At 40.6% G+C, this 18,317-nt stretch overlaps 1 protein-coding gene across 1 annotated transcript in view; it reads right to left on the bottom strand.

Annotated features, from left to right (window-relative positions):
* TGFB2 (transforming growth factor beta 2) overlaps window positions 1-18,317 on the bottom strand; it is a 64,349-nt gene that overhangs the window by 11,090 nt on the left and 34,942 nt on the right. Inside the window, exon 2 of the mRNA XM_010706695.4 lies at window positions 13,016-13,179. Within this exon, the coding sequence (XP_010704997.1) occupies window positions 13,016-13,179 (164 nt within the window). The remainder of the gene's footprint in view (window positions 1-13,015; window positions 13,180-18,317) is intronic.

Consider the following 18,317-nt stretch of genomic DNA (forward strand, 5'->3'; position numbering starts at 1 on the left):
CTGAAAATCCAACAGTGCAGCAGCAGCTCCTACAGCATCAATTGTACTAGAAAAAGAACAGCAATCTGATAAGCTCTTTGCCTTTCTCCTAATCATCACGTTTATAGCAGGAGAAGGGAAGAAGAAAGACATGAGAAGATGTTGGCCCCGATCCAGAAAATTAACAAACATCGCTAGTAGAGGATGCTAACGTCTCCAGTAGAAATTGAGGGAACTCAAACATTCAACACTAGGACTCCTTTTTACAGGGCACCCTTCAAACAAAGTGTTTGAACAACTGTTTACAGAGAATCTGGCAGCAGCAAGGGGACTACCATTGCCCAGAAGTGCCAGAGAGATGAGACAACCCAAAATCAATGCTGGGAAAGTCCCAGAGAAGTACAAATATAACTTTGCCTTCCCTTTGGTCTTTATCAGGTCAACTCAAGTGTTTCTGAGGACGTAATGCAGCTGTCGCTCTGCAGCGATGTGTTGGGGGTGCAGGGGCAGGGGAGCAAATGGGACACAAGAACTTGGCTAATTTTTCTTCCTTTCTGCACAGTCATATCTTTTCACTGACTCCAGAAACTGCATACCTCACAGTTTTGGCAGTGATGTAAGGATCTAAAAGTAAGCAATGTGCCAAAAGTAATCTCTTGCTGTTAACTATAATTGGTCTTAGATGTGTTTTGAAAACTCAGTTGTGCTTTGGTTTCCAAAAGAGAATGTCTTTATCCCAATCTCACTCCTATGAAAGGACAAAGTCAAGGACTGGACACCAACTGGCATGAAAGGCATCTATAGAAGTACAAAGATCATCGCTACACGTATTCAACAGCAGAAAACATCCATCCTGACCCATGAACTGAATTATAAGAAAAGTGACTGCACGTTTCAGAACTGAAGGTCAGGATGGACAGCATAGACTAAAAGAGCTGAACATAATTCATCCTTCAATGTCTACAGTATCTGAAACTTAGGCTTCTCTCCTTATGGTTTATGTAGTGAGTTCAGGAAAAAAGTTATGAAAAATGAGCTAAAAAGTCAAAAAACTAAGTATAGCATAAGTAATTTCCACAACTGACATCATGCATTAAACAGGCACTAGTAATTCTTAAGCAAAATGTTGCTGACTATAATATGAGTGCCACACACAGCGAAATTAGCAGGCCTGCTTCAACCTCAAGCAAAAATGATCTTTTAGCCTCACTGTTTCCATTTCCTTTTGTGTGTGTGTGTGTGTGTGTTGTGTGTGTGTGTGTGTGGAAATTGCAATCCTAACACAGTGCTAATGGATGATAAAATCCTAGGCTCATCAGTCTGTTTCCTCCCACAAACCCACCAGATGAATGGCTCTCTTCACTTTTCTACATTGCGTCCTATTTCCACCCACGCTGAAGCAACTACTTCCTGCACAGTGAGAATTAAAATGGCCTCTCTGTGGGAACCTATCAGAAAGTCTTAAGGTTAACAATACATTCTTCAAGCACGCTTCCAATAACTTATTACGTGAGATATATTTCCTACTAGATCAACTGGCTTAGTTAAAAAAAAAAAAAAAAGAGAAGAAAAGCCTTTTGTATGCCTTGCAGCTCTAGCGCTTGAAAGCTTGTCTACTTCTTCCAACTACACTATAGCTCTTAGAAGAGATATTACCCTTACCTATAAACATTGATTTGTCTGTAAACATTGGCTTGCCTTTATGCTTAGTCCATTGCAACCACATCTAACATAATCAAAAATGTTGTTGCTCAACTTGTATCTGCAGGGTGCCTGAAAGGTGAATGTCTTTGTCCAACAGTTTTCAGCGCTCCAAGTAAATTAACATAAGAAAAAAGAACACTGGAGAGAAAGAAGACTGAACTAAAATTGTAGTTCAGTTTTTTCTCATTTCCTCCTGGAACAGCATCCAAAAAATCTATCTTCAAGAGACAGGAGGACTTTGGTATGTCTATGGATTATGACCTAGATTGCTAGAGCTTTCAGGGCTGGGAGTATCATGAAGGGGAAGAGCATACCACCTACACATAGAAATGCCATCCAATCACTTGCTAAGTAGGAGAGAGAATTTCCACACAAATCATCTCACCCCTCTCACTTACAAGTGTACGCACAAGTAGCTGACAATGCACAAAAACTGCATGAATGCAGGTATGAACATGCACACCTTCATACATGCATGAGTAAAAGCTCAAGACAAACAAAACTCAAAATTCATGTTGTGCAAAATCTTTACAGTTTCTAAACATGTTCTTCCGCATATATCTCTTTATTCAGTCTCTTCTCCAACAAAGTGATAATGCAATGCTGCCTTTTATAGAAAAGGATTATGCATAGGCATATGATCACATTATAAAAGGATCAGCTGAATAGGTAGAATGGTTACAAAAGGAGTATCCAGCAGATTTCTAGCACAGGATGCAGAATAAATTTCCTTCAGTATCACTGCCATTACTTTTACGAACAATTTGGCTTTGTCTGCCCTCCTTTTGTATGTAATTCTTTCCTTTCTCATGTAGGCAAATATTTAGCTAAAACTTCATTAATCTCTACTTGACAAAGTAGCTTGCATACTCAAGCCTTGCCTTCCAGCTGTCATTATTATGGGCACGCACTTCAAACTTTGCTCATCCTTTTTTTTTTTTTTTTTTTATAATTTTATTCTGACTCCTCTTAAAAACACTCGAGGAAAAGAATTATCTTATGAATATCCAAGAAGAAAATCTCAAGTTATCATATACATGCAGCTACTGCCAGCAGGACAAAGAAAAACACTACAGCAGATACCTGAATATTGCCAGTAACTGCGAGAAATGGATCATAAAGCAGCCAAACAGTCACAAACAAAGCACTGCTCTTGCTTGTACAGCTATGTGTTTGAGAAGCCCACTTGGTGATCTCTGTGATGAGTGCCTTCACATGCCACTCTCATCAGGCCTGAAAGAATACAAGTACCTTATAAATCCCATTGGAATCTTTTACTCTTCACTGGATCTCTAAACGTGTTCTACCCACTACTCAGTCCTTGAAAGGAGGCTCTGCTCTGCTGGCTAGAATTGATCTGTGCTCATTTATTAGAGGAGGCTGTTAGTACCACGTAAGCATATTCCAAATCACCAGGACCAGGTGTTCAGTGATGAAGTAGCTTAATTTTGTCATAAACTGGTTATAGAAGAATGACAAGGAAACTTCCAGAAAAGGCTGAGCTCTACATTGCTTCTGCCATCACTCTGATTGCTTTTTGGACCAACTAGACAGCATAAAGTGATAGATATCTTTAAATTTAAGTATCAAGTAGCTGAAATATTCATTAAAATACTGGAAGATATGAACGGTTTATTTATATGCACACATGTTTATACTCCTAAGAAACTGTAACACAAGTAACGAAAGGCATTGTCTTAGTCTGCATTTTATAAACTGCAATGTACGCTGAGAACACTAAAGGCCATGATAACTGACAAAGCAGAACATTTGCAAAATCAGCAGAAACATGGTTTCTTTAAAAATGGGGCCTATCAGAAGCTGATCCAAGCAGAGTACCAGGATTCGGCATCAGTGAAATTACATCAGTTTGAAAACAAAAAACCTCCAAAGCCAGGGTCTGTTAATAGGAAAAACAACTATTTTGCTCAAATTTTCCTTTGCCTACTTCTCTTCTTATATATATATATATATATATATATGCAGCTAAAGTAGGGGATAACTCAATGAGCACATTAGTGTATATATTTTAAACAATAACCACTCAGAGCAGACAGCAGAAGAGCATGTCTTCATGACTCATTACACACATAAAAGGAAAAAAGCTGTCAGATAGACACTGGTTCTCTCACACAATAAGAGCTCTACAACAGCAACCTGCTTAGTTGATTTCAGGTTTGACTGCCTGTCCAGTACCTACTCGTGTTCTCCAACAGTTACCACAGTAAATTTCAAAAGAATGGGATAATTGCAATTAAGTATAATTTACACTGGAACAGTTTTGGCTAATAAATTCATCGCCTCCCCAGCAAGCAAGCAAACAAAACCAAATGTGGTCCAGTAGTGATGATACATAGGCTGATGCATCAGTGACATATATCTGCTGCAGCCAAAAAAACCCTAGGCACACATCAAAGGCCACGTGTCAGCAGAGGGCATTTTATAGCTGGGTCTGAGAATTAGAGTCACCAACTGTTTGGAAATATTTTGGGTGACTTGTGTTTTCTTAAAACAAGTTGTTGAATTTTCAAAACACAATAACAAGATTATATAGCCACCTAAAAATATCTACTGTGTCTGCTGTGTTGCCCACATACTTATGGTGGTCACAGCTGTCAGACAGCGTGGGATCTGCCATCACCACGTAACAGTAAAATGGTATTATCTTGTAAAAACCTTCTATGAATCTGTTTTTCCTTTCCATTTATTCTGGGCTGTCTGATCTCCTCTCTCCAGATGCTGTTGGCTCTCTGATAACTTCCTTCCTTCCTTCCCTTCTCTTCTCTGTCATCTCAGACTTCTGTGATGTTCTTGGATTACAGCATTTTGGCAGACTCACTAATCTTTCTCTTACTTATCATCATTATCCATGGTTTCCATTGGAACTTCAAGGGCCTTTTTATGGAAATGGAAATAACCTGACACATACTTGTGAGCGCAAAGCAAATAAGCCCAAACAATGAGATCCAGTGCTAAATGATGTGCTAGTGATGGTTAATATCACAGAAGAGATAAATCCACTATGCAGAACATGGTGGCTACAAACTGCCATCTAGGATATCCTCTTCTGGGCTAGTAGAACACTGCAGGGGACTCCAGCCTAATCCAGTGCAGAGTAATAACCAGATTCCCAAGGTCTGCATATGCAGCTGCTTGCGGTTTCCAAATTCTTATGTACTATTCACCCTACTGAAAGAATCACTTCTCTGCCTCAGTCCAGATTTCAAAGGTCTCCTCAGACAGTTCTCATGGACTTCATCCAGCCCTTTCCTGAAGCTTAGAAGCTCAAAAAAAAAAAAAAAAGAAAGACCATGCTAATTCTCAGTCCTTTCTCACTCTCCTTCAGTTCAAGGTCTTGGATCACGAGGATAAGTAAATCATTAATTCTGCTGCAGACCACTACAGTCCCTCCCATCCAGTTTCTTACTCATTGTATGTGGAGACACACATTGTAAAGTGCCAAAACTTGGATATAGTACCAGATAAATGGGAGTCTACCAGCTATCAGAATCTTAACCTTCTTATCACCACTGGTGCAAGAGAGACCACGTATTTTTTCCAAAACTCTTGGTGCTGGCTTTCACACTTCTTTTGTAACCACTTTTGGAAAAGAGTAATTCAGAAACTGCCTTCAGTGTAACAGAGTTAAAAGGGCTTTACAGTTCCCTTTGCTCATCAGTGGAAGCCTTTCCATTACTTGTGAAGGTCTCCGAATCAGGCTCATACTGAGGGCAGAATCTTTAGAGACTAGTATATGAAATGCAGAATTCCTGCCAAAATACAAAGGTATGGAGTACTTGCCAAAGTCTTAAAAAAAAAGCCATAGCTGTATGATCCATCTGCTCAGAACTTGCCAGACACGTTCTTCATGCAAACTCGCAAATAAAAAGAACATATTGCACACATAACCCAGCCCCATTTATATCTGGATGGACTACAGCTGTGGCAGAATTCCCTGAGCATCAGCTGCTACTCACTTAAAGGTAAAAGAAGGTGAAGTGTGAGGGGGCAAGGAGAAGTGCAGCTAAAGCAGGTCAGAAAAGGAGGGGAAGTAAAGTATGTCAGGGAATTGCTGTGGCTGATCACTGCTTTACCCTGTGGCAAAGGGATGAGCCTCAGGAAAGAGGATGAAGACTGAGAAGGGATTTCCTCTCCACTCCTTCTCCAAGCAGGGCCTTCCACCTGCTGTGGCAGATACACATGCTGGGTATGGTGGGGATGCAGCCCTGCGGCTGCTCAGTTTCATTTACATTTAAGCAGGCAGGAAGACTGTGTTGTGAAAGCAATAAATAGAGGGGTCTGGGGTCCTTCTCCTGGAAGATTTTGAAATATTGAATGCAATTTCCTGCCGTATAGGAGATTTTAAGATAGCTCCAAAGATTTTATGCAAAATGAAGCAAAACAAAAAAATCCTGTAAAGTTATCTAGCATTTAGCTTTAACTTGCCAGAGGCACATTATGTTTTATTAAAATATCAACAAAGAGCAGCCAAAGTCAACAAAAACAGAGTGGGCTCTTCTGTCTCCCAGCCAAACCATGTGTCCAGCAGGGTACTCCTTTGCTCACCTCCTCTCTGAGCTCAGTTCTTCCAGCCCCCTCCTTTTCCTCAGTCCTGTGCCTGATAGCCACATTTCACGCTCACATGCATTTTCTTGCAATATTTTGGCATGAAACTTGTTTTGCTTTTTTAATATTCAGCCTCTTCCACAATGTCGTCTTCTTCCACAAGTCACTCCTTTTCTTTCCTTCCTCCTGCCTGCATTGTTGTCCTTCCATCACCATTCTCCTTACAGTCTTCTCTTCTCTCTTCCCACCACCTACAGGCTCCCACACAAACCACTCCTATCCTCTATTTTCTTCCATCGCTACTCTTCTTCATACAGTCTCTCCTCTCCCACAAAGCTTCACATTGTTTTCCTATACCTCTCATCCATAGCTTTTCTTCATTATGTCCACTACTGGACAGGGTAGCAGGACATAAAGAGGGCCAGAGTCCTTTTGTTATCTCATCGCCGCTGAATGATACTGGGATTTTTTTTTTTTTTTTTTTTTAGGTCTTTTCTGAGGGCCTGTCATTTGCTTTTAAGTATGGCAGGCTCTACAGCACAGTTTTCATATTTTGGACCCAACTGCTGCTTTTTCCCCTGTCCTCGACATTTCTGTTCCCTAGCTAGCCCTGAGATTAACTATCTGATGACAAAGCTTTCCAGCCTTCCTCAATTCCTTGCTCACCTCTGATAGTCTTTTTAGCACCAGCTTGATATGACCAGCTACCAAGCTGCAGTGTTGGTTAAAACTTGGGCATGTCTGTACATCTGGTTACCTTGCCAGACTGCAACCTGAATAGCAGGAATCTGAATTCAGAGGCTTATTTCTGACCTATGTCCTACATCCCTACGTTCCCCATAATGTACACACATCGCAAACTGTAATAAATCTATCATCCCAGTGCCCTACATTTCAGTAGCGTTGAGTTCAGAGTACACACCAGCTCTTGCCAGTAGCTAATGGTGTTTTATGTACCACTTCAAATTGTCTTCAGTAACTTTGCAGTTCCTCATAAGAGCTGGCTGCACATGAGATAAGCTCTCAAATGGCAGAGAATATGACACTGATAAATACTTCCCCTCACCCACGCTCAGGGTGTTTGCCAAAGGTACTCTACATGTGGTCTTAAACATACTGAGTATTTTGTAGGTACAGTGTTTGGAATAACAATTAAAAAAGAATTCTTGACCGAAATACACTAGACTTTAACCTTCTCTGATCTTCAGTTGCTGGGGGTGGGTGGGTAAAGCAGAAAGTTGTTACGTGCACACTTTATACTGAGTTTAGCACTTCAGAAAGCACTGCACACATGCCACGACTGTAACCTCGCAACCAATCTGCGTGCAAAAGCCTGGCTTCAGGACAGCAATACATAAATAAAAGTGGGATCCAAATATACCACTTGAGATGCGGGTCAGAGCAATGGCAGTCAGTTGGAACTGAAGGCTACTAAGTGATATCTGTAACTCAGACATCTCCTGCCCAGCTCAGTGCCACAAAAACTGCTTCCTGCTATTCTGTTCTGTGGTGTGAGAGATGGCACTTTTGTGCCAAAAAAAAAAAAAAAAAGAGCAAGGTCCCTTTGCTCTCGATTATACTGAGATCAATCTGGAGCAGCACTACTGTGGTCAGTGTAAATTGCCTCAGATTTGCACTGCTGAGAACTGGCCCAAATCTATAGCAGCTCATTTTAAATGTATTCCCTAACTGAAAAACAAGAGACTGTCTGAACTGAAGGCATTTGAAAGACTGACTGTGGTTTAAATTTAAATCTGACTCATAGTGGGGTAATACGTTCCACTGCATCTTCCTTCTTATACCTCCAAGGGAGGAGAAAGGCCCTTAAAGAAACCAGGTCTGATATTGTCTGGAAGATGGCCACTTCTTCCTGTGCCCCACAAGTGTTGTGGGTGCCCTCAGCATGGATAGGACCATACTCAACACAGAATCATAGAATATCCCAAGTTGTAAGTGACCCATAAGGATCACTGAGTCCAACTCCTAAAGAGTTGGAAAGACCTAAGGTCTGCTGCTCTTGGTGGCTTTCAATTCTACATCTCAAAGCAATGTTCTCCTGGGCATTAGCCTGGTGCTGCACAATGCTTGGACACTTCATATGGTAAGGACCCCCATTCACCACCCAGTAGCTAACTACACGCATGGCGGCCTAGGACAATGACACCAAAAAACAGCTCTTTGGATGTATTTTCTGTGATGCTTTATGATGCACTACCAAAACATAGTATTGCTTCTAGAGGAAGCAACTTGTCATTGTTGGATCATCTGTACACAATAAAATTACCTCAAAAACAATACTGCACCATTCTCTGAACCACTGTTTTTCACCCCACAAGGGTTTTCACTTGTCCAGCTTTGCAGTGGTGCCCATTTACTTTTTGGAATGCTCATTCATAAAAGCCAAACTTTTTCTAAAGGGTGCAGGGACTTTATTCATAAATACAGAAGCACCTTAATAAAAGAAAAATGTGATGAAGTCTTCAAAATGGGCAAGAAAACTGATGAACAAAGACATTCTTATAGCAACCGAGCTTTATCTGATCAAATTCCAATAAAGCCTGCATTTGGCATAAATCTTTAAAAACATAGTAAGGGCCATTGGAGGATGCTGAAACTTGTTTATTTAATATTACTCCTCCTCCCTCCCCTAAAAGTATTTTATCCTCTCAATATTTTCTGAAGGTTTGGTGCACGTTAAGAAGTGCAACAAGTGAAGATGGTGCAGAGGAAAGTGAAGTATGGAGCCGCTGCCTCTGAGGTTCTATTGCTTCCTTCCTTCCTTGCAGCTTCCCACTCTCCAATGTGCTGATGCTCAGCAGCACCAGGGATTAACCTTTGCTTTCAGGCAGAAGAAACAGCAGAAAAGATGGTGCCTTTAAAGAATTAAATTCTATGTGGTTTCACTTAACTAGAGCCAAGAAAAGACAGAAGCTTTTATACCAATCTTATAAAAGAAGCTTAATTCCCATTTCTATGAGGTTTTTTTTTTTTTCTTCCCCATCATTAAGACTACTTAATATGCGTGCCATGCTTCCCATCTGCACAGGAACACACAGATGTGACTGACTAATCCTAAAATACCCAGAAAAGTATTCTGGGTGAAAACAGACATTAAAGAAACTGTTTCTGCTCTTGGGGATTACTGTTTGCTCCCCCCGGCTTCGGGAGACGAGTTGAAAGAGGATGGCAAAGTGCAGCATGTCTCACTGTGCTGCTGTCAGAGCTTTGCTCAGCACTCAGCTGGAAGTGAACAGAGCACAGCCAGCACTTTGAAAAGGGACTTAACCTTGGTCCAGGAATTCTCAAAATACACTGTCCTAAGCAGTCTGCAAACATCCCAGCTAGGGAACTGTGAACATGGGGCCAACGAGCTGCCAGGCTACCCATGGACCTGAGAGAACAGATATGTCTAGCTCACTCTCAGAAGAATTCACCTCCAGAACCTTTTGCTCAGAATCCTATTTGCACCATAGGGCACAGCCAGTTTGCCCAGTGGATAAACAACCCAAATAAATGCATTAAGGTCCTCTGCATTTGACCGTGCTGGGTGGGATAGGGTCTTGGTGGGAGCAAGGGGCCCAGGCTTGCCATGCCAGACAGCCCCAGACTGCCTTCCTGCAGTCAGTGCAAATCAGGGCTCTGCAGGAAAACACACAGTCCTCCTCTGATGTGGTTTGGAAAAAGAAGCCAAGTGCAGCCTGAGGAAAGCTTGGTTGAAAAGGTGCAGTCCTGAATTTCTTTCTCATTTTAAGGGGTAGATCTCTGAGGTCAGAGGACCACACAAAGAAAGAATCAGGAGGAAAAAATAAAATATTTATGCTTTGCTTGCTTATTTTTTTTCTATTTATCCTGCACATCTGTCTCTAGCTGTTCCTGAAGCATGCTTTCAGAGAAGTATTGTCCTTTCTGCATCACTAGTATACACACTCTACTAAACTGCCACTGGCTAAACTCAGATTGCTTTGGAGTACCTACATGTGTCCAGGGGATCCCAGCCTCCCAGTGAATTACAAGCTCTGGCTCTCCCAAAGACACTTCTGCCTCTCTCCTCCTGCTTGATGGGAAAAGACAAGACAAAAGAACAACTACTCCCTGAAATTAAAGGTATGAGAAGAATTTCAAAAACTCTCATCAAGGAGAGTTCAGCAAAGCAAAACAGAAGGCAACCTGAAAGTTGGTGAGAGGAAAAAAGAAAGAAAAAGGACAAAGAAAAAAAAAAAAGGGACTAATAATTAAATGTTGCTTATGCAAGATGAAAAACCACATTGTTGCTTCTGGGCACAACAGCCCTGGCAAGCCCAGCACTATCTCACAAGACAGGAAGCAGCGCTTATGAAGGGAGGAGGAGCAGCAGCTACACTTGCCAGATCTTCCAGCAATCTCCTCTGAGAGGCTCTGTCTCCATGCATGGCTTCTCATGCTTCAAGCAAATATACCTGGGAAAGTTTTCAGCCCTTACAAGATGCATTTCTCTCCCACTTCCACTGAAATGAACATCCTCCCCATTCTTTTACCTCCTATGTTTGGTCCTTCCTTCACTGTCAGTCACTTTTGTCATTACACAACAATGAAGTTCTTCCAGCATCACCTTGCACATCCTTCCCTACACTCCGTTCCTCAGACTTCCCTTGTTTTACCTTCTAAAACTTATATTCTTAGTTTTAGGATGCTTCTATAACACTGTTCTACAATAAAGCCTCCTCTCCCACTACTCCTTGTGTTTGCTACACCTGTTAAACACTGCATGCAGCCTCAGGCATTGTGATGGAGAGATGTAGGAAGGTTGAGGGACTCCTGGTAAGAAATCCATGCAATTCAGATAAGTCAACACCTTATATAATAACACCTGCATGAAGAGTACTGTACATGAGACTGCAAGGGGTAAATATGACCAAGAGGCAGAGTAGTGGCACAAAAAAGCACTAACAGGCAGCTCTTACTAATTGATGAGTCTCCTGAAAAAAACGCTCCAGGGACAGCTTGCTTCTCTACAAGTGAGGCAGCAAGTAGCATGCCTAATGAAAATCCAGCACAAACACACTCACCTTGCTGCCTCTGGTTCATCTGATTAGGTACAGAAAAGCCCCATTTCTACAACAGCCTGCACTCATTACTTAACCAATATTTCACTAAGTATACCTCCACCCAGTCTGAAAAGGAGATTGCCTTACTCACTGGCTATATATTTATATAAAGAACCCAAGTATCTGCAGTGGGTGCAGGTGTCAGTTATTTTCATGGGCACAGGCTTGCTGGAGTCAGCCTCTCTCAAATGAGCTCCAGCTGTTTCTCATCACAATGCAAATTCCCAGCTGTGCAAAGGCCCTTTCTTCCCTACCTCCGCCAAACCCTTTCTGTCCCACATTCCTCAAACATGGAGGTGCAATGAGCCGAGCTCAGGGAATGTCAGCTGTATTCCTTCCAGGTGCATGATTAACAGCTCTCAGAAAGCCCAGGGACGCCATTATCTCCATTTAGGATGTCTGAACAGTGAGGTCAAGCCAGAATATATGATTGTTTTGACAGGCTGGTGTGACACCATCACAGGGACTCATAGAGTAATTCTTTGTGATGGCTGTCAGACATTGAGCACACCAATGGCTTTCATCAAAGATTCCTGTTACTTCTCTTAACAAGTGAAATGTTATTTAGGTACCTTTTCTGCGAATGTACGTGGCCAGGCTGCAATCTTGACAGCGAGCACCCGGTGACCACCTGCAGACCTGAACCCCATTCAGTGGGGAATCACACTTCTCTCTTGTTTAAATCACGTTTAAAATCCCAGAGCATCATTTCCTGCCCTCAGTCTCTCAGTCTGGCTTATACCGTCACTTCAAGAAGCATGAGCACAAATTCTGCTCTACCTATTCCCAGCTTGATTTGCGCTTAAGCAAATCAGGCTGCAAAATATTTTTGAATACCCTTGAAAGTAAGGGTGATAACTAATTCAAATTTGCACCCACAGGATCTGACCCAGGCTCTGTGGCGCTGCATACTCACAGCAGATGAGTGAGCAGCATCATCAGATATAGCAAATAAGGGTAGCAAAAACAGAGATAAAGAGGGGTTTGGTATAGTTTATTTTTCTATCTAGCAGGTTTTCAGCTGAATAAGTGCCAAACTGATAGAACAACCATGACTTTTACCCAGTAAATAACTGCTGGGAGTTGGTAATCCCTTTTTGCTTTTGAGCTTCTTAGCAAGATGAACTATGCTTTACACAAAATATGCTCTAGCCAGTATTTCCACAAACAAATGCACAGAATCCTTGCAGTTGAGTTTAATGGATTTAGCATGTGTGCAAGCTGACTCACTATCTAGCTAGAGGAGCCTCTGCTTGAATTTGTTTACACACAGAGGAAGTTTTGTGGGGTTGTGATGGTTTCTATGAAAGACTGAATTTGCTTCTTTCAGTGACAACATCATCTGATCAAGTTCATAAATCATTTAATGTCACCAGCTGAACAGGAAAATGCAATTGGAAAACAAACAAAAGAGAGATAAGTCTTAATGACAATACAGAGTGAAAAAAAAAAAGTCTTTAGATCATTTTCTTCCCCTCTCCACAAACCCTGAATTTTCCACTGCCTCGCTCCAAGCCCTGGGCCACCATACAGAAGTCAAGCTGAATGCTGGAGTCCCGAGGCACACTTTCTAGAGAAATGTGTATATTTCAGCTTCATAAGACTTCGAATGAAACTGCTTCCAGGAGAGACACAGGAAATAAACTACTTTTGACAGACAGCAGTAACAGCTGGAGCCCTACCTGGTACAGCTCAATTCGCTGCTCCGAGACCCGTGCCTTTGAGTTCTGCAGGCGGAAGACCCTGAACTCAGCCTTCACCAAGTTGGATGCATTTTTCTCCATCGCCGAGACGTCAAATCTAACGATTCTGAAGTAAAGGCTGTAATAGCTTGGTGGGATGGCATCTGCAAGAAGGCAATGCAATTATATATTTCTTAAATGATAAAATACATTTTCTTTCATCTATTTCAATACAAGACAGCCAGAAGGCACTAAGGGAAATATCTGTAGCATGATTCAGTTTCCAATGGCCAATTTAGTATCATTAACAATTTAACCCTTAAAAAACCAACTCCACATGTGTTTGATTATAGGAAAAGTAGATTAATAGAGATTAACAATCACTTCCATCTCTACTTCAGGGCATTCATTTAATCCCACTCTTTTGACAAACTGGTGGAAAATCCTGGATGCTTACAAATTGGAAAAAAATCCTAACAGTTTGTAGCTGGCAATTGCCTTCAGACTTGTAAGGAATTCACAAGAGATACACTAAGAAGACAAGTAACAGGAAATTGTTTGATCTGTATGTTCTCTAACATCCATTTTCTCCCAGGGCATGGCATATAAATTAGTCAGCTTCGGGTTTTGTTTTCTATTTAGTTATTAAAGATTTTATTGGAACAAAATATTCATTCTCATTATAGCAAGGGCAGGAATAGAAGAGACAAAAGAAAAGGAAAAAAAAAGCAAGCAGGTAATAGACAAATAGAATTACAGGCTTATTGACCATTTGCAAACAGTAGAACTCATAAATTTAACCAACCACCATGATATGCTGCAGGGAAATTAGGAAAAAAAAAAAGCAGAAAAACAGAATCAAGTCTTCAGTAATGATATCGTAAGTATCAGTTTAGGTTTCAAAGCAATCCTTTCCTCCTTTGCAGCTGTAAACCCTGACTGAGGTTAAGCAGCAAAGTACTTTTGCACAATTCAGATTACCCTGAAGGGTTCAGTGATCATCTGAGGCTGTTCCACCTAATTCTGGCTAAAAGCACAAACAGAAAACCATGTGCAGAAATCTCTGAACATGCTCTGTATGTGTGACATTCTCCACACCCTGTTGTTTGGCAAGATTTTCCTCAAATTGCAGAGTGGGCACGGTGAGCCAAATTCAGGGATGAGTCAAAATGACTCAAAGGCCCTGATAAAATCTCCATTCAAGCTGAGGGAAAGGTTTCCTTTCCTCTTACATTTTGAAATGTACAAAGAAACAGAAGATGAAAATTGTATCGCGGAGGCTGTGGGGGGAAGATTTTCAGCAGAGGAAGCAAACTTCACAGGTTTCCTTGGGGTCACGCCAGCACAAAGACTTTGGATAATGATTATAAAATGTTAAGTTTTCCCACTAGTCTTATAGCTCAGGATTTGTCATGTAGTGGTGTGAGACAACAGCCTGTACATTAAGAGAGGCGAACAATTAAGCTCCTACGAGGGGCGCAGGCTGTGTCACAAATCCTGCTGAAGCCTTATGAGGGCCTGTCCCAGCTCTCTGGCCACCCAGACCATACATTCATTCAACTACTGCTGGAGTAAAGTACTATCTTCTGGAAGTTACGTAATTCTTCATAGATGTATTATGCATAACATAGCACAGATTGGAGAAAGTAAGAAGAGGAGCTTGGGGGGACACCTCATGGCTCTTTCTAAACACCTCCAAGGAAGTTGCAGAGAAGTGGGTGTCAGTCTCTTTTCTCAGCTGAGAATTAATAGGGCATGAAGAAACTCTCAAGTTGTGTCCAGGAAGTTTTAGATTGAATACTGGGAAGAATTTTTTCATGAAAAAAGTGGTCAAGAACTGGAAATGGCTGCTCAGGGAAGTGGTAGAGTCCCCAGCTATGGAGGTATTTAAGAGATGTGTGGACTAAAAAGTGCTTCAGTGGTGGGACTCGGTAGGTCAGGTTGATGGATGGATGGACTTGGTGATCCTGAAGTTCTTTTCCAACCTCGACCATTCTATGCTTCTACCTTTACTTCTAGTGATTAATGATTAAAGATGCTTTGAATAAATCATTAATAATGCCTATTCATATTATTGAAATACATTATTAGCTTTAGGACCACCTTTCAAACATTTAGTGTTTCAAGACTGCCTATTATCAGAACCTCTGAGCAATGTAGCAATCCCCAACTGCACAAGGCAGCACTGCTCTCACACATTTAACATCCAGTTCGTATGAGCTCTTCAAATAACTATTTATAGGCTCAGAATAAATATAAAGTATCAGTCAGTCACAAAATAAAGCATAATTAAGTGTATGTATCCTCTTTACATTATTCACAAAATTCTCCTAGATAATTGAACCAAAATTAGTTTTAGAATGTTCAGAGGTGAAAAATCCTAAAAATGATCACAGAGACGAGAAAAATCTTAGAGAGAAAGGCAGGCCTTTCTGCATTATAAGTGACAGTTCTCAAAATGTTTAAAAATCCTCTGAAAGAGTATTTTCCAAAGAGGGCTTTCAATATGGTCAAATGTGCAAGACGTATAAATACAACCCTGAAGCCCCAGACTTCCCTGTGGTTCCATTTAATTAGGAAAAAAATGATTCTCAAATTTTTCATATTTGCAGTATTCTAAAATAAATCCTAATGCATCTTGATCAGTACTGTTGTCCACCAGATACAACCTTATAATGAGAACTAAAAGAAAAAGGGATGAGTTAATCCTCCAGTAGCGTTGTTCCTCTTTATCTTGAAAAATACATGAATGCCAGTCTCATTCAATGCCAGTCTTCTCCCTCAAGAAGACCTAAATGAAGGTCTTTCTGAGTAAAGCTGAACTTTATGTGATGATGATCTTCATTTTGAAAGATTTTGAAAATTCTTACGAAAGCTACTCAATTCAGAGGTTACATTCTCATTTAAGAGGGAAATAATCTCCTAAATTTATTTTTTTCTGCTACAGAAAACTCTAAGACTACTACTTGTTTCTCTGCCAAACCCAATCCTACTAGGAATATAATTTGGCATAATAATATGTATGTATAAGATTGATGCTTCCAGGATGAGTTGTAAGTCGTCCTTCCCCATCATTTATTTGAGGCATCAGCCTACAATTTCCTACCCTGTGGACAAACCAAACGAGCAGACAGCCACTTGCCCTGGCACAGACAAACCCAGTCCATCTTGATTTTATTTCAGATGCAAAAGTTCTATTTAACTGTCTGGTTGATTTATATTTAGCTTCTAACTTATTTTAGAACTTTGTTGGACTTTATCGATAGCCTTTCTTTTCAGTTTTTGTATTTTAGATACCATACATTATAAATGTGTGAATATGCAACCAAAAGAATTTTCATAAGCCATCTCTACATTTGTATTTTTTCCTCTCGTTCATTTATAAAGGAAACAATAACAGCTAGAGAAGGAATACTCTTCCAGTGTGCATGCTTTTGCATTTCTGTGTGAACAACACAGAGTGAATGAGTATTTACCTTCTGCTGCACACTAGCAATGGAGAAGAATGAATTCTTATCTTAAATAAATTTCATCTCTTTCACAAGACAGTGTTATACCTTGCAACAGACCATAAGAAATTTGATTTATTCTATCATTCACAACAGCATCCATGGGAAATCTATACAGAAAAAGGCATTATTTGTATACAACTAAAATTAAAAAAAAAAAAAATAGGCTTTTTACTAGCTGGAGCTCTTTCCCTGTGAAAAAATGGCTGTTTGCATACTTGAGGTTCACGTGAAAATTCATCAACATGAGGACTGGGAATTGAGACTATCAATTCTCTGCAAGGGAGTGGGAAGAACCCTATGGAGTGTAGAAGGGTTTGGATTAGCCTTTTAAGCGGTCTCAGATGCTGCAATTTATGTCTCTGTGACTCCACCTTAACCTGGCAAATATATCTATGTAGTTGCAGTTGGATATCTGGATTTCACTCTGATTTTGGCCCAATTACTCCAGCAGACGTTAGGATGACTCTGAACAACTTTGTACGCTACTGCAGACCAGATTCCTTAAGTATTCTTTGAAAGATTATCATTAATGAGTGGAATTAAATCATTATGTTTCCTGTAGCTTGGAAAAAACAATTTTCTTTTGTTTTGGAGAGAGGGGAATAGTAAATACACAGGAAGATTCCATTTTTACCATCTTTCAATTATTCATTAATTCAACCCCTACACAACTGAAGACTTTCAGTTGTAATAATCATAATCACATTCATCAGAGTAAGGCTGAGATGAGTTATAAAACACAGTTATAAAAAGGTGAAGGTAACTTCCATCTTCTTTCCTTTAGTCTAACAGCTCCCTGTGCTTAACACTGAGCACTACAGGTTTAGCTTGTTTATTCTTTTTTTCTTTTTATTCCTCGTATGTACTTAAATTTCACCAGCTGCTTTACCCAGGACAGTTCATACTGCTAGCTTGGGAAGCTTTCCACTATGTGAGTTCTTACTGACTTTGTTCAGTGTTCATGAGTGATACCAGCCTGCAGCATTGTCTCATTTAATATTATCATAGGATCATAGAATCGTTAAGGTTGGAAAGACTACTAAGATCATCTAGTCCATCCATCAACCTGTGCTTGTGACCACACTAGAACGTATCCCTCAGTGCCACATCTACCTTTTCCTTAAAAACCTCCAGGTATGGTGACTCCGCCACCTCCCTGGATGGAGCAGGTTGGAACACCACCAGGAGACTGCACACATCCCCTCACCAATCATCCAAAACAGCAAGTAGATTCCAAGGGACTCCTCCTGGAGGAAGGTGAGATGGGTTTGAACTCCCTCAAGCCAAAAGTGGGAACTGAAGGAGGCTGAACCCCAAGATGTTCTCCTAGAGATACTCCCAGAGTCAGGGACCTCCTGCACAACAGGACAAACTTTTGTCTTCAATAGTTGTGTCATACCAACTAAGGCCTTTCTCACAAGTACTACATGTACTGACATTTCAAGAGAAAAAAAAAAAACACTCTGACACAACAGAGAGTCGTGCTCATTTTCTGGAGAGGAAAAATTCCTAAATCCAATTGTATCCAAACAAGGGCTTTTTTTTCTCCTCTGAATTTTCACTTCTGCTACTGAAGCAAACAAACAACAAAAATATTGTGAATATAATAGTGAATTATTTGCATAGCCCAAGATAGACAATGCAAGTAACTTTATATTCTCGTTGGAGGAGGCCAGACAGGCCGACATCACACATACACTCAAACAGGAAAAGCTGAGAGCTTCAATCCAATCCTTCCATCAAGGGCTTGCAATAAATGCTCCAAAGATTTATTTTTATTCCCTTTTGTG

Source organism: Meleagris gallopavo, chromosome 2 (genome assembly GCF_905368555.1).
Source record: "Meleagris gallopavo chromosome 2, MGAL_WU_HG_1.1, whole genome shotgun sequence".
Taxonomy (NCBI): Eukaryota; Metazoa; Chordata; class Aves; order Galliformes; family Phasianidae; genus Meleagris; species Meleagris gallopavo.